Source organism: Python bivittatus, unplaced genomic scaffold, assembly GCF_059951505.1.
Source record: "Python bivittatus isolate LINGU-HERP-01145 unplaced genomic scaffold, Pbiv_v1 ctg000320_np1212, whole genome shotgun sequence".
NCBI classification, from domain to species: Eukaryota; Metazoa; Chordata; class Lepidosauria; order Squamata; family Pythonidae; genus Python; species Python bivittatus.
Window position 1 is genome coordinate 3,086,253 of NW_028277052.1, and position 23,335 is coordinate 3,109,587.

The following is a 23,335-nucleotide window of genomic DNA, read 5'->3' on the forward strand; positions in this document are numbered from 1 at the left end:
ACAAAAAAAAAACTTGAGCCATTCACTGAGTCTTTTTCCTCTCAATGCATACAAGAGACAATTCTTGACGACTTCTTTAGCTTTTTTATTTCTCATTTTTATATATATATTTATATATATATAAAACCCTGCAACTCAGACACTCTTAAATTTACACACACATCAACAAAAAAAATATATATATCAAACAAAAGCTTTCCATTCGGGCATTTTCTGACTTGCATGTAAAGCGCAGCAGCCCCTCTTCTTTTGGTTAACCCTTTTAACCAGGTAGAGTGTTTCTAGCAAGTTCTTTACTATGTGGGGCTCTTCCCCCCAGCCTCAAATTTGGGAAAGGTGAGTAGAGGAAACAGCTGCCAAAAGAAACCCAGGAGAGAAGAGAGCTCGAGTTGTTTTCCGCAGTGGGTCAGGGGTGTTCTTGCCCACCTTAGTGAGATGACTTCTCTGACGTCCACTTGCAAGACAGGCGACATGTTGGAGCAGTTAAATGCAACAGCTTCCTTTGCATTTAGTCTCTGGTAGTGGCAGCTGTTTTTCTTCCTCCGAGCGTCTGAGCTGAACAGAAACCCAAGCACCTCCAATCCCCTTTTCCCTGGTTGCAGTCAAGGGGGAGGTGGGCGCTGCCAAGGGTCTTAGCCAAAAGTATGACAGGAGCTGTGGAATAGAGCGGGGATTTCTTTTGGGCAGAGGGGAGGAGGGGGCTAACTGAAGATCTCTGATAAAAATATGTGACTATACAATTTGTACAAAAAAAAAAAATCCTTTGTTCCGATGTTTTTCAGACTTGGCAACTCTAAGATGTGTGGATTTCAACTCCCAGAATTCTTAAAGTTGCCAAGTTTGAAAAACATGTCCTTATTCCTATCATAAGTAAGAAGCATGGAAAGAACATTTCCCCCAGCAAGATTATGTTGCGTCTTGGGTGTATTCATTTACTAACAGAACAAATTCCCTAAGAAGTGTCCTTAAACAAAAACTTTAAACTTGCTTCCTCCTTTTTCACTCTGAGACCCAAGTCTTCTGTTCAACTTGACCTTCAGCGGTTCTCCATCCTTGCACATACCTTTAAAAGAACATCTTTGCTGACATTCTTACTGGAAACAAAGCCCCTTAGCTGTGCTCCAGCTTTACAAGTTGGGTGTTAAAAGTGTAATCGTTTAATTCTGGCCTGCCTGGCTTGGCCAGTATTGTGCCAACTTAAAACTTTTGTTCCCTTCTAAAACCTGGAATGCAAACACAAAATGTACACTGCACGGCACAGATCTGCCTACCCGCCATCTCCTTAACACAAATGCTCTGAAATAACAATGCATCCAACCACCTTTCCTTTCTTGTCGACTTCTCCGAAAAATCACATCATCCTTGAAAGGACAGAAGGCAAGATTTCCTGGGCCCATCCTGTGCGTCGGTTACTGCATGTCTGAATGACGTGGGTGGGGGGGAATGTTTAAAGGGGGCAGGAGAAAATCTGAAGGAAATGGCCAGCTCTCTCTTCAGTTCCTCAGATCGATGTATTTCTCTCCCTTTTAGAGCAAAGAAAGGAAGACCTTTCATTAGGATCCCAAAAAGCATGCCTTTTTAAAAACATCAGAATTCACCCAGGGCGTTTTCTTATGTTACTTGCACAGGGAGCAAACTGTGTGAATGAGAGCAAGTGACAAGCTTTGAGGCAGAGCAAAGCACATGCTGGAATTTAAGGACTCTCAGCAGAGATTGCAAACAAACCACTCTTCCTTCACCGACAAGGAGAGGACAGAAGGTGCCAAGGGTGCTTTGGGTTCAAAAGGAGCAGTGAAAACGAGGCACGTCTGCAGAATAGGCTTATCTCGTTGCCTGCACTAACTTCATCCCTGTGTTTGCACCCTGTGTTGTTGCCAACTGCCTGGATTCCCACGGCGCAACTTTAAAAAAAAAAGCCCTTGTGGTGCAAAAAGGTCAGCTAGGTTTCTTCAGCCTGTTCTGTGATCCCAGCCAGGGAGGGTGCCATGAAGCAGTGGCCCGACTGCAGAAAGGCAGAGGTTCAGGGTGAAGGCCCACTTTGTGGATGCAAAGGAAGATGCTGCCTGGCACCTGCTAATAAGCGGCAATGGGATGGGCTAGAACAGTGTTTCTCAGCCTCGGCAACTTTTAAGAGGTGTGCCTTAAAGTTGCCGAGGTTGAGAGACACTGGGCTAGAAGGTCACAGAGGCAAGTGATTTGCAGTCTGTATTAAACTGCCCAGCAGCACCCAAACTTTGGTACAACTAGAGTAAGTTGCAAAGGAGGGTTGGGTGTTTGGGTTTCTGATAGGGCAAGTCAAGGAGGGAAGGCCTCTGACTTGGCCAAGGGGAGAAAAGGATCCAATCCACTAAGAGGGAAACTGCTTGCTGAAAAGCCCATTTGCACCCCGAATGGGCGGCACCAATCCAGAGGGAGGTCCCCGGGATACAGAGGAGGAGGAGGACGCTGCAGGAAAGCAACCCCCCACCCCTTCAGTTGCATCACCTCTCCAGCAGGAGCTGCCTACCTGGTCACCTGGCGATCTCTTCTCACCGTTGGCACCCTGCAGAAGGCCCGCCTCTTCGGGAAGTTTATCTGATTTTACTTCAACTACAATCTCGTCTTTATGTGCTTCGGGCCTTGTGCTGAGGAGGAGGAGGAGGAGGAGGAGGGAGGAGGGCAACAGTGTTGAGACAGATCCAGCTGGGGCTTCGGGAAAGGAATTGTGGGGCGGGGGGCTGTGGGTCAGAGCGGGAGGGGCGTCCTTGTCTCTGCTCCCCATTTCTTCCTCGAGAGGTTAAGCACCACGAGGCACAGCTGCTCGACGCAGGTGAAAGGACGTACAATGGGCCCTCGGCTCAGTTGGACGCTCCGATTATGTCACGGTCGGTGGGGTTGACCCTGGGAGACTGGAGGAAGCGCTGCAGACCGGTCTACCATCGTGCAAAAGGTATCTGGGACTGCAGGAGGAGGCGAGGTGTGGGAAGCATTTCACAAGGGACACTCCCGAGTTTTCCGGAGAATAAAAGGAAAGGAAGGGAGGAATACGTTTAGTCTTGCAAGATTCTATTTATGTCACCTTACGATAAATTTAGAACTAGGATTCATTGTGTTGCTTCTCTGGGCTATCTCAAAGGGCTAATGTCAATCTTGCAAGACTGAACATATTCCTCCCCTCCTTTTAAAACTCGGAAGGGTCCCTTCTGAAATGCTTCCCATGCCTTCCCTCCTCCTGCGGGCCCAGATACCTTTTCCACGACAGTTGTTCGGTCTGCAGCTCTTCCTCCTGTCTCCCGGGGTCATCCCCACCGACCATGACAGATGAAGGGGAGGATGGAGGTTCCTGAATGCTGCCGTGGGGGGATGGGGAGCAGAAGCAGTTCAAGCCACCCGACCCCCCCCTCCCCTGCCATCAGAAGCCGCCTGCTGGGTGCAATGAGATTGGGAAGCGTGTGGTCTCAGAGGGGCAGGCAAGGGGAAAGTGGTTGAGTTGCCAAGGAGAGGCCTCAAACTTACATTTCTTGCTTTCCGGACCGTCCGCAAGCCAGTTTGCCTTTCTTGTGCAGGAAGTAAAGGACGGCCCCCAGGGTGGCGATGACCAGCAGGCAGACAATGACAGCCACGATGATCACCCCTTTGCTCTCCTGCGGTACGGTTTCTGGGGGAGGAAAGCAGGCAGCAATGAAACAAAACGGCCATTCTGGGTGAGGCTCCGCTTGATGCACAAACAAGGGCAAGGCTTGGAAAAGGAGCCCTGGGTGGGCCTCCCAAGCCAGCCCCGGGGTTGGGGGCTCGGCAGAGGGGGAGGCATTGCCAGGTATCCCAGGGTGGGCTGTACAGCCAAAAAGCCGCCTCTAAGCAGAACCCCCCAAAACAGGCGCCCTCCGCTTCTGGTGGGATTCTCGCCAGCAGCAGCGCCTGAGAGTTGTGTGAATTGCAACGGTGGCGCGCGCAGAGCTCGGCTGGGCTGGGAAGGGAGCAGGCGTGGTCTAGAGCCGTGTTTTTCAAACTCGGCAACTTTAAGATGTGTGGACTTCAACTTCCAGAATTCCCCTGGTCTGCAGCCTCTTCTGTGGATTGCACTCAAACCCCCAACAGCATGCAAATGGGGCGCCTGCAGGGAGGGTGTCTCCAAAGTGGCTGCAATGACGTTCCTGCCTGCAATGCTTGTTTGATTGTGGCTAAAAGAGAACCACTTACCGATCTTGTCAGGATGGTGTTTTGTTTCTGGCCCTTGAAAGGAATAAGAGAGACACTGGGTACCAAGCAGGTAATGTGTAGCTTTGCCTCTGGCCCCTGACCTCTGCCCCTGGTTTACAGCTGGTTCAGCGTGTTGCATTCTGAAAAGCACCCGGAGAACTGTTCCCATCCCTGCTCAGGAGGCAAGATGGTCCTACTTGGGCAGGGGGGAAGCACCCTCAGTGCCTTTTTCAATGCTACCATGGGGCAGGGGGCTAAGGGATTCCATGCAAGGCTTTCAAAACTCTGTGAACCACTCTGGGCCAAGGCCTAGGGCCTCCATCTGCAAACCATGTGAACCCAGTTGACTTTTACTCTTCTTTAGGTTCCTTTTCTAGTTCAGCACACATACGTTAAACCAGTATATTTAGTCTGTCAGTGATGCAACATCATGTATAAACTCAGAAAAAGGAGTTAATTCAGTAAACTGAGCAAACGTATCCTGTCAACCAGGCCACTGACAGATGAATGAGTTCTACAATTATGAATACAGAGTCACTGGTGTCACTTAATTTTCCCATGATTTATTCAGGAAGAAGTGCAACTTTTCGGAGTGTTGGAACAACCCAAAAAGATGGGATTGAAAAATTCAGTAATAAATCTCGGGCTCAACAGCGTTGTCCGGCCCTTGCCCTCCCACAGACCTCGAAATTGGGCAAGTTCACATGAGATTCTGACCAATCTTTCCGAGCCAAATTTTATTTTTGGAAGCTTTCAGAAGCCTGCAAAAGCTCTAGAACCCAAGTTCCCTCCAAGATGGATCAGCAAACAGGACAGATTGTTTTCCTTGCACAGGGGCCAGTAAAGGAGGTGGGGAAACTACTTACGGAGTTCGAAGGACTGCTCCGCCATACCCAACTCGTTTTGAGCAGTGCAGCGGATATCCTGTTTCAGGACTTCCTTGGTGACCAAAACTGAGAGAGTGCTGTTATACTGGTATTTCTCTCTGGTTGGGTTTACCTTTAGAAAAGATGGGACAGTTCATACTTTGTTGAGGGGGATTAAATAATGGGTTAGGTTATTATTTTTAAATGGGAGAAATGCAGGAAACTATGACTAGCAATCCCAGGAGGTAAGCTTCAGAGAAGTCTCTGAAAACCAGCCCTATTTATTCCCTTGCTCTTTTCAACTATTGGAGTTTGAAGAAGCAGGATAGGAAGAGCATTGACTCTTTTGAACTTTGGTGTTGGAGAAGACTCCTGAGAAGACCGCGGGCAGCCAAGAAAACAAACCGAGGGATCATCGAACAAATCAGCCCAGATTTCTCACTCGAGGCACTGATGACCAGGCTCAAATGATCCTACTTCGGACACATTGTGCGAAGACCCAACTCTCGGAGAAGGATTGAATGCTGGGAAAGGTGGAAGAAAAGAGAAGAAACAGCCGGCCCCGAGGGGGATGGACTCAGTTGCAGTGGTGATGGGGCACCACTGGAAGGCCTGAAGGACCAGGTCTTCTCCAGCATGACAGATTGTTGTGGAGAAAATCTGTCCACGTGGTCACTAAGAGTCCACAACGATGTGATAGCACATAATCAATAATCCACCTTCTCAACTATTCAGAAGTTTAAAAGATGGAGTCTTGCTTCTTGTGCAGAGAGGGAGAAGTGTGTTTTTAAATCCCACCAGGCAGGGAAGGGCTCCATGTTTTTCCACCCTGGCCCTAGTTTCTTTCTGGAAAGAAGGCCGTCAGCCTGTCACCCCAGCACAACACCCTGATGCACCCCTCTGGCACGATACGTTGGGCAAGCCCCAGTGAGTCTGCGCCACACGGCTCAGCCCGAAGCACCGGAGGCTTCTGTGCCAAGGCAGAGATCAGGGGAAAGGGGGGGAATCAGTGGGCTTTTGTGATGGACTGGAATGGAGGAAGGGGGGTGAAAACGGTGCTCTCGTCTCCAGAGCAACGCTCTGGAGATAAGCGGAGAAAGCTGGCGCATCCCTAAGCATTCCAGAAGATAGTAGAGACTTGTGCCTGGGAACTGCTGGTCAGTCTGAGAAGATTTCTGTAAACAGGTGCTGGCAAATAAACCTTGCTGATTGAACCTGCATCGTCTCCAGGAGTTCTTTGGGCTAGGCCTGACAGCTTTTGAGAAGGGGCTCCTTTCCAAAAGGAAGTGCCTGATGTCCGACCTCTTCATAGCAGACCCCTCTGGAAGGGGGGCTTGGAATGGAGGGGTGCCCCAAACCTCTGCCCCACTGCCTCTCTAACAGGGAGGCATTGGGGGGGGGGTATTTTCGCACCAGAGTATTTATCTCAAGAGTTGCAGCTAGAGCCATCCCAGTTTCGAGCCCAGTTTCTTTTGTTGGCTTCTCTTCACACCCCTAATTTGATCCAGTTTGGGGAGAATTATCCTGCTAACATTCAACACAGTCCCAAATCTTCTTTACGTCAGGGGCCCGCATACCGTCTCGTTACTTATACTCCAGGTGATGTTGAGCTGAGGCACCGAGTAGAAGCTGCACGTCAGGTCCACCGTCTCCCCCTCCTGCACTGTCAACGTCTGCTTGCGCACCGCTTTTTCGGGCCTTGCTGCAGGGGGAGAAAGGGCAGGTGCTGGGCGCTGCCTTACCGCCCAAGGAGTGCTGGAGAGGGCAAGGGCTGGCGGGAGCCAGGCAGGACCTACCTCGAACAGCAACCGAGATGTGCCTGGTGCGTGCCAAATCGGGGAAGTCCGGCATCGTCACCATGCAGGTGTAGTTACCCGTTTTCTTGTAGGAGAGGTTAGTCAAGTTCAGGATGGCACCGTCCGCAATGGGCTTCCCTCCCTAGAACAAAAAGATTGCCGTGTCGCTCCTCCTTGCTTTCGTTCCTCCCCTCCTGAGAACTTTGCCGGCTCTTTCCATCGTCCTCTCCAACCTGGTTTCCTCCAACCCACCACCTCCTCCTGACTTCCACAAAGTGCAGGGCGCCCCCCGCCCATCTGGCACCGCTGCCCTGCCCGCCACCCCGTTTGCCCCCCCATGGTCAGCTGCAGCCCACCTCTGCTCCACAGGTGCCCACCCCGCTGGGCACCCCTGCCGCTCCACAGCCAAGAGACGCACCTGCTGCCACTGGAATTTCAAGGGGCCGGACCCTGTTGCGGAACAGGTCAGCAGCAGGTCTTCCCCAGCAGCTGGTTCCTGGGGCTCAGCGGGGAAGATGGAGGGCACGTCGAGGTCTGGAGGAGAGAAACAGCCCAGTGATGGGATAATCTAGGCACAGTCTGCCGAGAGAATGGCTGGGTTAACCCGGGGCACCCATGGGGGTCAGAAAAGTCAAGATGGCACCCACGGCTATTTGACTGAAGCCCCGCCCCTTTTTCATGCATTGCCACACACATAAAAAGAGGCAGGGCTCTGATCGTGCAGTCACCACCTTGACGCCCCCTCCCGCTCCATGGATAACCGCACAGTGCTGACCCACAGAAGACGCAGCCCCACTTTACCCAGGTCCAACTTGTGCCAACCCAGCCCACAGGTCTGGGGCTCCTTAGCCCTGCATTTGAGCCTTCCAAAGCAGGATCTGGACCCTTCTGGGGGGTTCCCACCCCCACTCTATCTGCTCCACTTACTTCTCTCCCTCCCCAACAATGGGAACAAAACCAGGGTCTTGTGAAAAACATCTTCTAACTCCTGCAGGGTTATGCCAAGCTCCCAAAATGACTTTGGGCCACTTCCCTTTGGTCCCACCCATCTTGCAGGGCGATTGTGGGGCTGGAATGAGGAAAGACCCCCCATGCACGACACTCTGAACTCTCAAAGGAAAGATGGGGGGGCAGCTGCATTAACAAATGTTCTGGTTGCTCCAGCAAACATCTACGGTGGACTTTGGTTCACAACGCTTAGGCCGTGAAACGTTTCTGACTCTGAAGAGTTCTACGCTGGTTTTTTCACCTAAGGAACTCTGCTGTGCTTTTCTCATTTCTGGGGCCAGCACTAATCCCCCCGTTCTGGCTGCCCCACGATGCCTTTTTATGCACTCTGGTCGGAGATGTGCAAAATTCTGTGTTTCTCCAGGAGGAGCTGAGGGAGATTGGCTCAGTCCAGAAGGTATTGCACAAGCAAATCCTCTGGAATACTGCGAAGAAATCTGGAGATGACTCTGTATGGAAGAACTGCTAAGGAGGGACTCGGAGGAGTGATTACGCAGTCCAGAGATTGAAGCCGGCATGCGAAAGATATTCAGAATAACCCCACCCTAATTTTGTTAGGATAAAAAAGGACAGGCTTTCAAAATGCTCTTTTGAAATGCCCTACAACACTACAGAAGCCTTCCTGGAATCCCAGCGGTGTCTGTCTCTTGATCTGGCCCACCTCGAAGGGCTGGCAAATATTTATTTTCCTTCCGATCAACTGCAAAATTAACCGATCTGCCAGTGATTTATTAATAACGCAGCAGCAGCCACAACGGAGAAAAAAAGCCTTCCCTCTTTGAGAAACACTTTGCCACCAATGCAAGTGGATGAAATTTGGAATCGGGGCCTGGAAGTCCCTACGAAGAAGCAGCGTCTGTAACTTTCCTCTGAAATCAGAGATGAGCACAGGGAGCTTACTCACAGTTTACCAACAGGTCCACGGAGGCTACTAGCTCCTCAAGAGTCTGCAAATCAAGGGCTCTGCACCAGTAGAGACCGCTGTCGTTCCTCACGACGCTGGGGAAGGACAGCTTCCCGTCTGGGGGCGAGTATGTGCTGTCCTGTCCAGGGCAGAAGAGAGGGAGGGAAGGGGTGCATCAAGATCTCCGTCAGCAGTTCCCTACTGTATCTCCCGTTCCCCCAGGAGTCAGTCAGCCATTCAACAGGGCGCATCTGACAGGTAAAAACAGCTCAGTCAAGCTTGGAAGGCTGCATTCGCGCGATCTTACGTGGTTAGCTTAAGCCATCGTTAGTAATTTCAAGGTGATGTATGAATCCTGCCAGGACAGTTCAGTGTTCTGGGCAGAAAAGTTGTCAGCTCAGGGACCCAGTCAAGTGTCTGCCCAAACCCAGCCCTTACCGTCTCTCTCAAAGGGGTCTCAACAGATTGGAGAAAGGAGACAATCAGAGTTTCTAGTCCTCATGATTTTAGAGGGAAGCCTCGAAGACACATGCGCAGGTCTTGGGGATTCCATACCACAAGGTAAGGAATTGTTCACAATAGGAACACAAGGGACCATCCGCTCCTCCCCGGATTTGTCGACTCCGATAATTGAAAACTATGACCAATTACTTTCCATCATGTTACACTGCAGTGATTTGCTCCGAATTGCTAGGGGTCACTTCAAGATTTTTGGGTTAGTGTCTGAGCGAAGTTGGAAGCTGCTCTCCTTTTTAAAATACACTTCTGGGTATACAAGTGCAGTTTTTGAGCACTTATTTCCCATCTCACAAAGGCAGGAAACTGCTACTCGTGTCCAGCAACGGTGGTCGGAAGTAACTCGGGGCAGGTCTGGGGCAGCAGGCTCACCTCCGTCCTGAATAAAGTGTATTCCGGGGGTGGGTTCCCATCGCCTTCGCAGAGCAAGGTCAGGTTGTCCCCCTCCTTCACCTCTTGGTTCGGTCGGTCAAGCACAAAACTGAGGTTCTGGGTGGGATCTGTGAGCACATCAGAGCAAAATCATTAGTCTTCTGGAATGAGCTGCCACGAATTATGGGGTCTGAAGTCCAACATAGCTTAAGAACATCTGCAGGGCTGGGAATGTTGAGTTTAGCTGAAGTACCCAGACTGCCCTGGCCAGTTATTATTCTGGATCCCAATCTGCTCCAACACTTTATTTAACATGCTACCATCAAAGGCCCTGTGGGAAAGATTTTAGGTCCTTTTAAAATAACCTTCATTGTATTTTACACGCAATGAAAACTGCCTTGGGAAAACCATTAACCTGAAAATGGGATAGAAATAAAGACATATCCAAGTATTTGTTTTCATTGTTTATACATACATGCACACACGCACACAACACACACAGTGTGTGTATTAAAATCAATCAATCAATTTATTAATAATCTATATAATACAGCAGATGGCAGCACTTAGATGGCCATGTCTGGCCTTGGAAGCTAAGTTGGGTCAGACCTGGTTCATACTTGGATGGGAGACCCCAAGGGAATCCCAGGGATATCAAGATAGACCAAGATGTCAGAATTCAGTGGCGAATCACATCCTTTGCCAAGAAAACTGCATGGATGTGGTATCCACTTAATCACCAGAAATTTCATGTAACTCTGTGTCCAGGGGTCCACAAACACACATAAAACACAGGTTATGGCTGCCATTTTGTCTTTTTTTATTTTAACCATATCCTGCACATACCCCCATCTGTGATGTACATATTCTAACTATAACCCACTTTGAGCATTCTTTCCCAGCAGAACATCCATCTAAAGCAGTGTTTCTCAACCTTAGCAACTTGAAGATGAGTGGACTTCAACTCCCAGAATTCCCCAGCCAGCCATGCTGGCTGGGGAATTCTGGCAGTTGGTCCACACATCTTCAAGCTGCCAAGGTTGAGAAACACTGATCTAAATTGCCAGGGTAATCAAGCACTGTCTCATCTCAACCGCTGAGTCCAGCCTTACAATAAACGTTGATTCTGAAGCTCTCTGACATGACGGTCTTGTTAGTCCCCATCAGCGTATAATTAACTTGGCAGTGAAACTGGGCCTCGTGATCCTCTTTGATGACTCGTGATGAAAGCATGCTGCGGGCGGTGATCAGCCCACTGGATTCCGTGATGACGGTAGCGTGGACCCCTATTTCTGGGGGAGAGAGAAAGCAAGCAATGGGATGACACTTGTTCCAAAGAACTGACTCAGAGAAGAACCCATCGTGCTCCAAGTGTTGAGAAAACGACCGTTTTATTTTAATTTTTGTAATGGGGTCTGAATGTAGCCAATTGCAATGAAACCAACAAGACAGAAAAAAAATCTTCCAGGTTCTTTGGCCAGTTTTGTCTGGAAGTGCATATCCTATGCAATGCTGGTATCTTACAACAGAAATAGTGCTGCTTCTCTGTTTCTCAGCAATCCACGATTAAGATCCCTTTGATTGGTTCATGCCTAGCATTAAGCCCTAGTTTCACTTAAGCATGGTTTATGGTACAAGCCACAACTGTCTGGGTTCCTACAAGATACTTAAGCCAAAAATACATACTCAAGATGGTCTAGCAGAACAGAACTCCAGCCTATGATACAAACGGTCTAGGAGTGCTTTTCAAAAGTCGAAACTTTCCAAAAAAGCTGGAAAAAAACACACATGACTGACCCAGCACACTCCAAAGATCAATGCACTTGCAAAGATCATCATTTCCTGACCAAGGGAGAAAGTGATAGGTTCCTCCTATTTTTGTCCAGAATCTGCTGAGAAACTTTCCTTCATTCCTTAACCATTGCAGACTCTGCCTGCATGATCTCGAAGGAGCATCAAGTCTGTTCTGAAGGCAGTAACAACCGAAAAGCAATTCAACTAAGGTACAATTTTAAGAACTTCTGACTTTACCACTCCATCTAACAGCCTTCTTATTGTAAACTTCCTAAACAGGCAGGTCTTAACCCAGGAAGGCTCATCGTTTTGGCTGGTCACATTTAATAGATCCGTTTCTGAGATAGTGGATCAAGGACTGCATCGTACATTCAGACGACGAGAGGTTCCTTTGTTCGTGTAACCAGGCTGTTTTAGCCAACGTGGCCAGATTCAGGAGTGTTGCCCACCACTAAACCATCATCCTATAGGGCAGAGGGTCCGAAGGGCCTCTGGGCCACAGGGTCACCTCCTCCTCCAGAGGGGGAGGGCTTCCACCTCATCTTTTCCTTGACCCACCAGTTTGGAGTTCTCATTTCCCACTTTCGGTTTATTCTTAACCCCTTTGCTCTTCAGCCATGGCTCCCCATAGCCATCATACTCACGGGTCACCCAAGTGAATTAAAAACTTACTGTTGGGGACCAAGTCTCTCCTGGCCCCCAGAAGTGGATGGCACTGTTCCCACCCACAGGACAGGCAATACGAGGACGCAGTCCGGTTTTCCTGGATAATAAAACGCCAATCTGCAGAAGCCCTGCCTTTCCCCGGGTGACACCGTGCCCTTCGCTCGCTCCATGCCTGGGACGACCTTTGGGGAACATCAACGGTAGGACATACCTCCATCTTTGGGGCGCAGGTGCTCCCCGTTCTTGTACCACGCAATGCTTGGAGCCGGGAAGCCGTTGTGGGCAACGCACGTCGCTATCTGAAGAACAGAAATGCTGACAAAGATCAGGCTCTGCATCTCTAGTGGGAACAGCTCAGTTATTATTACGGGTTCAGGGTTCAAGTTCCAAGCCGGAGGTAGAAATGCCTTTTACAAAGCTAAAAGCAAAAACTCTGGGCGAATCTACACTGGGCGACAGGCATGTGATCCGTTTGATTCTATACAGTCGATGCAGACTGTATCAGCCCCTTATTCAGTGCAGGCCTGCTGGGCTCCAAGGATTTCTACAGATAAAATTAATACTTTTCTCTCCTTGCCCCCAAACAGACACTTTCTCCCGCAGGGAGGTTTTCTGTTAAAGGCAGCAGCAATGGGCAAATTTGGTACCTAGAGAAATGTCACAGTTTTTAAAAGCAAGTTTCTACTCTTCATGTTTGGGAAGAAAAATGTTGGCATCTAACAGTTCAGGGGAAAATAATTTTGGATTAGCTAATTGCGTTGTCCCCACTCCTTTCCTTTCCATCTCTTACTTCCTTTTAGAATATCATTAGAAACTATAAATGCACTTTGAAGTCACAATGGGGATTTGATTCAGGACAGCTTAAGCCAGTGTTTTTCAACCTCGGGAACTTTAAGACGTGTGGACTTCAACTCCCAGAATTCCCCAGCCAGCATGGCTGGCTGGGGAATTCTGGGAGTTGAAGTCCACACGTCTTAAAGTTCCCGAGGTTGAGAAACACTGGCTTAAGCTGAACAAGCAAGGAAACCTAGCTCACACAGAGCCAATACTTTTACATCAGTATCTCACCCCATCTAAGCCTGTATGAAATGTAGTCACACAAATGCCGAATTTGTGCCCCAAATTTACCCCAATCTGTGAACTAAAATAAAAAAAGTGAGAACACATGAAAATGGCATGATTTATACTGGAGCCATCATTGGCCAGAAGCAAGAAAGAGAGAATGACAGAAAATGCCAACCCTGAATGGTCCTAACAGCTTTGCCCGGTGCCCACATGGTTTTGGAAATGTTCCTATATTTACAAAAAAAAAGTTACCTTCTGGGCAGGGAGGTGGAACCTCAAAAAGTCAAGATGGCAATGTAGCAACCACGTTAAAAAAAAAGAGTGGGTCTTTGCATAGTTGCCCTCTTGAGTCTTCTGACCTCCCCCTGCTCCTAGGCCACACAGACCAGAAATGGCACTGTTGGCATGTTCAAAACAGAAGCTGGGTGCATTAGGATCAGGGGATGCTGGGACCAGACAGAGGTCCAAGTCTCGGGGAGAAGCACCACCGCAGAGCTCCTCAGTGTCACATCCAGGCAGCAGAGAGTGATTCCTACCTTCTGAACCTCGGGGTCGGAGGCCCTCAATCCGCCTTCCACCAGCTGAACCTCAGGTGCTTCTGGGGCTTCTGGAAGAGGAAAGGACCAAGGCAGAGGTCAGGCTGCGTGGCCGAAGGAAGAAGCCTTCCACTGCTTGGACCTTGCTTGCAAAACCCCCAAACCCAAGACGTGGGTTTGGTGGGGCTGGACTACTCACTCGAGACCTGCAGCTTGGTCCGGTTCTCGCTAACGCCGAGGCTGCCGAGCCCCACCTGGCAGATGTAAATCTTTGCATCTTGCGGAGTCACCCTCCTGATGATGAGGGAAAAGTTCTTGGCAATGTTCAGACGGTCCCTGTACTGGTCTTCTTCCCAGTATTCCTTGTCTTGGATCATGTAGATGATTTTCTTCCGTGAGACTTTTTCCCACTGAAACATCCGAGGAAGGGAGCAAGCAAGGGAGAGGGGGGCAAGGGCAGAGAGGAACAGAGATGACTCACAGAGTGTCCACAGAGGATGGGCCATAGTCAAGCTGGCAACCACAATGGTGCAACTGAAGCTCCATCTGGTTTTGACGGGCATCAACTGTTGTAGTTGTCGCCTGGATTGGACCATACCCTGCAGACACCCCTGGAGGTGAGCCATTTTAGGCCAACTCCAGTTCTCCTGAGGAGTTCTGTCTTCTTCATCTGCAGCCCAGAATCAAGATGATGTAACACGATTGACCTGAAATCCACTAGCAGCTGGAATGGCTGGGAAGAATTACATTGCTGCTTCCAAGCTCAGATTTCAGGACTGAGAAGGTGTAGGAGCAGCCATAGTATTCATGGCTGGGGGTAAGTGGGCACACCAGGATGAATCTGGTGCATTTTTTCCAAGCAAAGCAAGATGACATTGATTGGAAATTGACACAGGATTTTCAGACACACCTATTCTGCTTTGGGTCAAAGGACCCAAAGGACCTCAAAGGTGGTACAAACTCTTGACCTTGTTTGATCTTGAAAAGCAACCTAGAATCAGACTTAGTTAGTGCCAATGGGGAAATCACCAGAAATCTCTGGCCACAAGTGAGATGGGGACATCAAAAAAATATCCCACGAGAAGAAATGGCCCAACATTTCTGCATTGTTGCCCAACTATATGTCCATGACATCTCCATTAGTTGCACTCAGTGTGAACGAGTCACTAATCCTAAAACTGTATTATAGCCCAGACCGATGTATTTAAAAAACCCAGTGTTCATGCTGACCTTTTTCAGAAGTCAGCCATGTTCCAACAAATTGAGTGTTACTGAAACTTCCTTAAAAGTAGGACCAAGCCTTTTCCTCCAGAAGTAGTTTTAAAATAAATTGCCAGATGGTGGCAGTGTTGAACTTCCTGATCCAGGGAAGAAATGTCCTTAATCCTGTTTTATAAAGTCAACCTATTTTTAAAACTGATCAATTCTAGCTATTTTTAATTTTTGAAAAAATTGCAACAATTTAGAGCAAGTAAGAAGCCATCGCGTTTTATTCTACCACTGGCTGCTTCTATAATTCTTATTATTAGTAGTAGCATTCATTAAACTTGTATGCTGCCTGACTCTCAGTGATTCTGGGCCACTTGCAACAATCAAAGACTTTACAATAAAATCAATAAAAGATAAAAGATGGCAAACTTCAAAACAATCCAGAACTCTAATTTCTGGAACTGTCCACTCCGGTGGGCCAACCATTTGACACTTGTGGTTTTGATTTGCAAAATGTGGGGTTTCAAAGGAGACAAGGGGGGGAGATAAGACAGCATGCCCAGAGCTCTGTGTTACTCAGAAGCTTCCACACTTGGCGGGACCCCACAGAAGCCAAAATCTCATCCAAAGCTCATTTTTGACTTACAGAGAACCAGTTGATGTAAGCATAGCTGGTGTTCTCTGGGAGAGAGAACTGGCAGTTAATTACAGCTGTTTTCCCAACTTCTGCTTCTACCACATCTGGCATAGAAACTTCCACATAGGCGTCTGCTTTTCCTGGGGGACAAAGAACAAAAGAAAGGAAATCAGAGTTAAGGGGTTACAGTCGTGCCTATCTTGGCTTTTGGGTTCCACGGGGATGCCACTACCACATGGCCTCACGTCAACCCCATTAGGAAGACCAGACCAGACCAGAAAATCTTCCATGGGAAGATTAGAACTATACTTTATGGAGGCGGGCTATCCTAACCAGTCTGGTGGCACTTTACCTCTCCTCCTCTATGCTCCAGTGAATCAGGGAGGGATCCGCCTGACCCGCTTCCAAACATTACCTTCTTTCCCAGAACTTAAAGAATGTTTCACCCCCTTTGCCTAAGTCGGTGCTTCTCAACCTTGGCAGCTCTCAGATGTGAGGACTTCAACTCCCAGAGTTGGGAGTTCCCCTTGCTGGCTGGGGAATTCTGGGAGTTGAAGTCCACACATCTGAAAGCTGCCAAGGTTGAGAAGCACTGACCTAGGTAATGGTTCTTGCATACTTCCATCAAGGTCCATCAAGGTTCCTTAATCTCTACACTTGATGTCCTCTCCATGAAATTCATCTCTGGGAGAAAGGGTTTGAAAGCTGGGGACCCCTCTCCCCCAAAACAGAGCAGTCACAGTAGGAAGTTGAAACACAGCAAATGCCCACAGAATGTTTACTTCTTTCTTCAGGATGCGTTAAAGTCAAACTGAAGGCGCACCTCTCACCAAAACGGTACCTTGGGTAATTCCTGCCCTCAACCTGGAGGCCTTCCAATGAACCAGACCAATCCCCATCGTTCTCATCTGCAGGGCTCCAGCCTGAAGAAGGGCTGGAGGATTCTGTCCCCCACCCCCAATCCAGTGTACCGCCAAAGCTTCTTCTGAAGCCAACCAGAAGATCCCACCAAACCATCACCTAGCCTGCTGTTTCTTCCATACACCCGTTGGGCAAAATCCTCTTGGTTGGTCCTGAGTTTGAGCCATCAGCCTCCCTCCAAAATATAACCCTCTTTGGCTCTGTCTTTTTTTAAGGGGGCAACAGCTGCATTTCCTCCCAGACCACCACAGAGACGGTTGTTCCCATCCCTTCAAAACCAGCAAATGGGTAGAACAGGCCGTAGCAACTTCCTGAAGCTGTTTGCAAGGGAGCAGGTGCAGATCTGGGGATGAATATCCTGCACAAGACCATTCTTGTTCAAGAGGGGCCTCTCCCTTGCAGCTCTGTTTGCTTTGCCCCACCATTTCTTGTGCCCCACAATCCCTCCCCCTCCCATTTGGAGAAGAACCCAAGCATTTGCTGAACATCTGTTGGGTTTTGAAGCAACCACCGAGTGGGCATGATTTCTGTATTTAGCAGGTGGGGATTCAATTCTTCCTTTTGCATAATGAAAGGAAATCCCAAATTACTTCTGATTATTTCCTTTACCCAGGCTCTCATGTTGCAAGAATCCAGCTTCTCTAAACAGGGAAGTCGAGAAGGGAGGGAGTCAGAGAGAAAGACCCAAGGGGTTAATGATCTTCCCACATCATGATGTTCCCAACCTCCAGGAAGCCACAACTCTCCCTATGAGCTCCACTGGACATCCAAATCTTCTAAATATGGAGGTTTATTTGGCTAGACTAAATACCAGCTATTAAGAGCTCAGCTAGTGATATGATTCACTAGGGGTCCATCAGGCTTGAGGTAAGGGTGAAGGGCAGGTACTAAATATTCTTAAATATTCCTCCCTTGATGATGAACTTCTGGAGCAAGGAGAGAATTAGGGATCCCACCTACCATGTCTCCTCCCACAAAAGCACCAGCAGCCACAAAGGACTGGCAAGCCCATAATGAGATTCCCATTAATGAGGACCAAGCTATCAATTAGGCACAGGTTGGGGAATTCTCTGGGTTGCAAGATTAGTATGACCAGCCAGCCAAGTTGGGCCACCCAACTAGGTGGCTTGGAGCATCTTAATCACTGCAGAAGACGGCAGAACCTCACTGTCCTTGGCTGATCTAGAAAGAGCAAAGTGAGGCCAGACCTGGTTAGTCTTTGTTGGGAAGCTACCAGGAAATCCCACAGGTGTTGGTCAGACTGGGAGTTGGGATAAAACCTCTGGAGAAGGTAATGGCAAACCACTTCCGTACTGCTGTCAGGAAAATTACAGGGATGTGTCCATGAGGTCACCAGAAATCAAGCTGAATTAAAGGAAGGTTATTGTAGGTGCCAATAAACATGACAACCATTTGAGCAAACCAGAACAGCACAAGAAAAACAAAGGGTTCCTCCTTCAAAACTCAGTGTTTGAGCCCTAGGCTGAAGAAATGGGGTGAATCCACTCTGCTCCACTGCTTTTCTCTTTGGATAATCCCTTCACCAGGCAATAGATCCAAAAAGAACCACACATTTGACCACTGGAACTTCTAGCTAACAGGAGACCAGATTCTTCTTTGCTAGAAGACCATGATTGCACAGCCACCATCTTGAATTTTGTTTTCATCCTATAGATGAAAACTGGCTTGGTGGCAGCTTCTGGAAGAATCAGGGGGCACGTGCAAGAGTTTAGTGCCTCTTCTCTGGCAGCCCAGAGCACGGCCTTTTGCCTCTTCCAAAACAGGGACGAAGAAAACCAACATACTTACCCAGCTGGAAACCACTACGGACAACCCCAGAGTGAGCCCAGATGACCTTCAGCAATAAGCAAATGTGAAGCATGATGGGGTGTGATGTTTCCATGCAACCAGCCTACAAAGCCAGACTCACTGGGTTGGACAAGCTTCAACAGCTTGATCTATTTACTTATTTGCTCTGGTTTATGTGCTGCTCCTGTCTGGAGACTCTGGCCCTGAACGCTGCAAGGCCAGAGAGAGAGGCACCATTCATTTAGAGGTCTGGATGGGGCTGGAGATCCTTAGGGAGCAGAGAGGAGCTGAGTGAACAATCCAGATAGCCGCCCAGATGACTGCCCCTCCACTCCCTCTTTGATGAGCCCTCAAAATATCTCCATGGGTGAAGCAAGGGATGCTTGCTGATGGGCCGGTGGCTGAGCTTCTTCCCAGCTCCACGCGAGTAATGGAGTTGCTGGCTGCACTCCAGGGGAGAAGTAATGGGCTTAAATCGATCTGGTGTTAGGGCTGGGCTTTGGGAAAGTGGAGGCTGAAAAGTCCGGGCATGAGGAAGAAAACAAGCTGCAGTGCATAAAACAGCCCTGCCTGGACCTCTGGAGAAGGTTCCTGGCACTTGGGAGCCCTGATTCATTCCAGCCAATGAAGGAGTCACAGGCCCAGGACTCTGGTTCATGTTCTGCAGGATGGACTATCTCAAGGTCCTGCAGCTCAGCCAAAAGGACGGATGGCAACTCCAGGAAGATCATCTAGGTGCCTTGCCCCAACATTAATTCCAGATCTGATTAAGATGGAATAAATCAGAATAATAATAAACTGGTGTGGCGGATTCAGGACCAGTGAGCAGAGTGGAGAGAAACCAGCTTCAGGAGACACTGGCATAGACAAAAGAGGGATGGAGGCCTTGGTTGGTGCTGCAGAAGTTGGCAATGAGCAGGTGTAGAGAAAGCCACTCTGTTAAGTGGCCAAATCTGAAGAGGTGGGGGACATTCTTGTAGGATACTGCCCAGGAATGAGCCAATATATAACTCTTGCCACTGCAAGGGAACAATTCAAACCAATAGTCCTCACCTACATGCTGAAGAACTCAATAATCTGCCTTTATTGGCCAAACAGGACTCCCATGAGGGTATTGCTGTGAATTTAGAAGCCATACTCAGGTAAGAGGGAATCACAGAATTGGCCAGGACCATGAAATTCAACCTCCCTGCTCAGTGCAGGAATTCAAACATTAGTGTCCCAGACAGATGATTGTTCCACCTCTGTTCAACATCTCCAGCAAAGCCCTCTGGTTCCACGATCCAACTGCTCTTCCTACTAGAAAGTTTTTCCTAACAGACCATCAGAACTTGCCTCTCTGCGACTTAAGAGTCTTATTCCATGTCCTGCGCTACGGAATAAGAAAGAACAGGTCCTGTTTTCCTTTTTTGTAACTTTCTGGGTTTTTCCCCTTGATGTTGAGCACCACATCTAACCTGAGTTTTGATCTTGAGTCAAAACATGAATTCTCCGGTGCCTTTTCCTACATCCCTACCCTCCTCACACAGGTATGATGTGTATCGATGAACTCGGCTACAGATTAACCTGCAATGGAAGTGAAGCCCAACTGTCCACAAGGTTAGAAAAGGCAGGAAGCTACCTTTGAGAAAAGGGGTGTGTGCACCTCAATATAATGAATTACAATATAATGAATTACAACCAAGATAAGAAGCAGAACTTGCATCTTTCTGAACGGTTTCTGCAATTCAGCTCCTGTAAAGATGATCAATATTCACTGCATTTAAGCTCAAGATAATTAGAGTCACCGTCACTAACCAAGCTCTTCCTCTAACAAGGTCAGAGAATCTCTCGTGCTCTGAAAAAATCACTCCTTACGGGATCTGGAAATTTCCATCAGGTTTCCAGAAACCACCTGCTAAGGCTCTGCAGGGATCTGAAGGCCACACGCTGCCGCCCAGGAACACCTGAGTTTGGGGTGCCTGGTTCCTAGCTGCACCCCCCCTCTCCCCTTGCTGCCACACCCCAACCTGCAATGCCTCTGGGGCTAGCAAGATGGGGAGGGGTGGATGAAAGCCGACCCACTTTAAGCAGCCAAACCCTATCATGAAGTAGCCAGCCTTGCAAAGTCCGATACCAGCAAATCTCCCCGGGCTTGAACGATTATGGAGGTTCGGTGTTGTAAAAGTAGGAACCACCGCTGATTATTCCTGAGCCCAGAGCAGAGTTGGGAAAGGTTGAATAACCAAGTTTTGAAGTTTAGCAACACTCTTTTTCAGAGCAAGCCTTAAAAGGTGGATTGGGACAGGGTGCTGGGTCTGTTCAGGGTTTGCGGTTGGAGGACCGAGCCCTCGATGCTGTCCTCTCACTATCCATGCTGGCCCTCTGGACGATTTCCTGCCTGCACGACAAACTCATGCGCCAGGAATGTTCACCGCGTGCCACTCGGCACAAGTCAGAAAACATGCCTTTTGTTCCTCGGCTGTCCCTAAAACTGGCACAAGGCTCGTGGCTGGCACGTCAGAGCAGCTGCTGCCAACCCTCTTGGGGAAGCAGGGGGGCACAGAGGAGAAATGGGCCGTTTGGCCAAACGGAGGGGCCGTCAGCCCAAGCGAGGGAGGGTGGGCGCACAGACAAAAGGGGCTTTGCTGCTGGATGGGCTTCTGATCTGGAATCCCCACTTCCTTCTGACGAAATGAGCCCTCCAGCTTTTCCCGTCAGGCCTGGAGCCCAGAGCGAAGTTCAGAGGCGAATTTCCACCTCGCTGAAGGAAGGTAGGGGGAGCCCCCCAACACAATGGCTTTATTGAAGGCGAGAAGGCCCCAAGGATCCCGGGAAAACTTTCTGGACGGGGCAAAGGCTGCAGAGAAGAGGAGCCGTGGATAGAAGCTCCATTCTCTCCTAAAACTTCTCCCCTTTCCAAACGCCCACCCAGAACTGCCCGGGCAAAGGAGGCAAGGAGGGGAAAACAGAGACACCCCCCTTTTGGGAACAAGAACGACCAGATCTGACCGCAGCCCACCCCCCTCTGGAAAGCTCTGCAGGGCTTGGAATGCCCCCTCCCCAAGCAAGCATCAGTCAAGATTTGGGCAAGAAGGGCTTCTGGGGGATGGGAAGGGACTGGAGATGTCAAAATGTCTAGGGCAGGTTTCGTGAAAAGGTGAAGCCTTCCTTGAGAAGATTTGTACATTGAGCGTTGAGATGATCTGGAGAAGAGGGACAATCCTTTAAAAGTAACAGTTATTGAAGAGCAACAGCTGTTTGGCCAAATGATTCTCTTTGCTCCTTTCTAAGGGGGGTTTGGGTGAGAAAAGGGAACTGGGGGGGTCTGACTCTCCTCCAGAACATGGTACGCATTCCCTAGAACCTAATAATAACAGCAACAACAATTTGCAATGTCCAAAAAGTCTGGATAGTGGACATTGCAATACCTGGAGACAGCAGAAGAGAAGAGAAAGAGCTGGAGAAAATCACAAGATACAAACACCTGCAAATAGAAGTAGAAAGCAAAGATAGTCCCAATAGTTATAGGCGCCTTGGATGCAATCCCAAAACATCTGGAGCACCACCTGAAGACCATCGGCACTGACAACATCACCATCAGTCCATTGCAAAAGGCAGCTTTACTTGGAACAGCCTCCATCCTGCAACGATGCCCTCAACACCATCAAACAACACCTGCCTATCCCAGGTCCTTGCAAAGGACTTGATAGGTGGACAAAAATGCCAAATCCAGTCTAAACATCTGGCTGACTGTGTGACCAACCATAACAACAGAGAAAAGTAGAAGGCCATGTTCCATCCCATCATCTCTAGGCTTTTGCAGGCATTGCACAAAGGAGAAAAGCCTCTTTTATGGTATTTTCTATTGTCTATACAGTATATGTATGTTTTTGTTTTTATGCTTTGTTATCTGCCCAGATTTAGTTGATTAAGATGGGTGGCCATATACATTTGAAGAAAGAAAGGAAGAAGGAAGAAGGAAGAAGGAAGAAGGAAGAAGGAAGAAGGAAGGAAGGAAGGAAGGAAGGAAGGAAGGAAGGAAGGAAGGAAGGAAGGAAGGAAGGAAGGAAGGAAGGAAGGAAGGAAGGAGATAGGAAGGTAGGTAGGTAGGTAGGTAGGTAGGTAGATGGATGATAGATGATAGATCGATCGATCTGGGCTGAAAGACAATTTGGCATCTCTAGTCTGGAGCCCCTTTCAGTCCAGGCCAGGTTGCAATCCTGCTGCCAGCCCAAACCCCTAGGTGGAAACGATTAAATGAAGCGGGTGCCGATGACTCCCCATCTGTTACGTTTGCACAAGATTCCTATTACTCTGTTGTATCTCAGAGCTGCTCTCTGGAGTTCTTCTGCCCACGAATGACAGGCTGAGGGCTACAGCCTATTGTAAGTCAGTGTTCCTCAATCTCAGCAACTTTAAGATATGTGGACTTCAACTCCTAGAATTCCCCAGCCAGCATGCTGGCTGGGGAATTCTGGGAGTAGAAGTCCACACATCTTAAGGTTGCTGAGAAACACCTTTGTGAGACACGAATCTGGCTGCTCTGTTTATTCAACAAACCATGGTGAAAACCAACCAGAGTTTAAGATAAACTCTAACGATTCCAAGCTCACATCCTTCAAACCAGGCTTGGCATCTGAATTCTAATCCTACATGTTGGGTCTTTGGATTCTCCATTGGACAAAAATCAATCTCAGGTGCTCACTCTTATTTCAGAGTTATCTTAAAACAGAGTTAGTACAGACCCAACTGTAGCAGAAAACTAGGCCTTGAGTACATGAGAAATGATTCAGCAATGATCCATTTCACTCATCAATTGCACAGCCTGTGGGGCTGAGGGTTCTGTTTTCAGAGGTATGTGGCAAGTGATGTCATGTGCATTAGGTCAGCATCATGCCAACGATATGTCATTGGTGTAACTGTCCTGATGCACATGACCTCACTTGCCACAAGAACACCCATTTTTGTTTCCACAAAGACGTGAGGAGACCTCAGGATCCACGAAATCTTCCCAAATTGGATGAAGCCAAAGCGAGGGGGACAGAAGGAGAACATTAGGTCAAGAAGGAAAATAT

General features: G+C 48.6%; 1 protein-coding gene across 2 annotated transcripts in view; it reads right to left on the reverse strand.

Annotated features, from left to right (window-relative positions):
- Positions 1-70: 70 nt before the first annotated feature.
- Positions 71-23,335, reverse strand: part of MCAM (melanoma cell adhesion molecule) — a 31,753-nt gene continuing 8,488 nt past the window's right edge. The window contains exons 2-16 of one of the 2 annotated variants that reach the window (XM_088138974.1): positions 15,558-15,688; positions 13,902-14,112; positions 13,703-13,773; positions 12,313-12,400; positions 10,754-10,933; positions 9,642-9,769; positions 8,754-8,892; positions 7,260-7,375; positions 6,842-6,983; positions 6,623-6,747; positions 5,046-5,178; positions 4,180-4,212; positions 3,496-3,637; positions 2,507-2,624; positions 71-1,523 (exon numbers count right to left, since the gene is read on the reverse strand). In XM_088138974.1, the coding sequence (XP_087995100.1) occupies positions 1,494-1,523; positions 2,507-2,624; positions 3,496-3,637; positions 4,180-4,212; positions 5,046-5,178; positions 6,623-6,747; positions 6,842-6,983; positions 7,260-7,375; positions 8,754-8,892; positions 9,642-9,769; positions 10,754-10,933; positions 12,313-12,400; positions 13,703-13,773; positions 13,902-14,112; positions 15,558-15,688 (1,787 nt within the window). In that variant the 3' untranslated portion in view covers positions 71-1,493. The remainder of the gene's footprint in view (positions 1,524-2,506; positions 2,625-3,495; positions 3,638-4,179; positions 4,213-5,045; positions 5,179-6,622; positions 6,748-6,841; positions 6,984-7,259; positions 7,376-8,753; positions 8,893-9,641; positions 9,770-10,753; positions 10,934-12,312; positions 12,401-13,702; positions 13,774-13,901; positions 14,113-15,557; positions 15,689-23,335) is intronic. The other variant, XM_088138975.1, reaches the window with a different exon arrangement.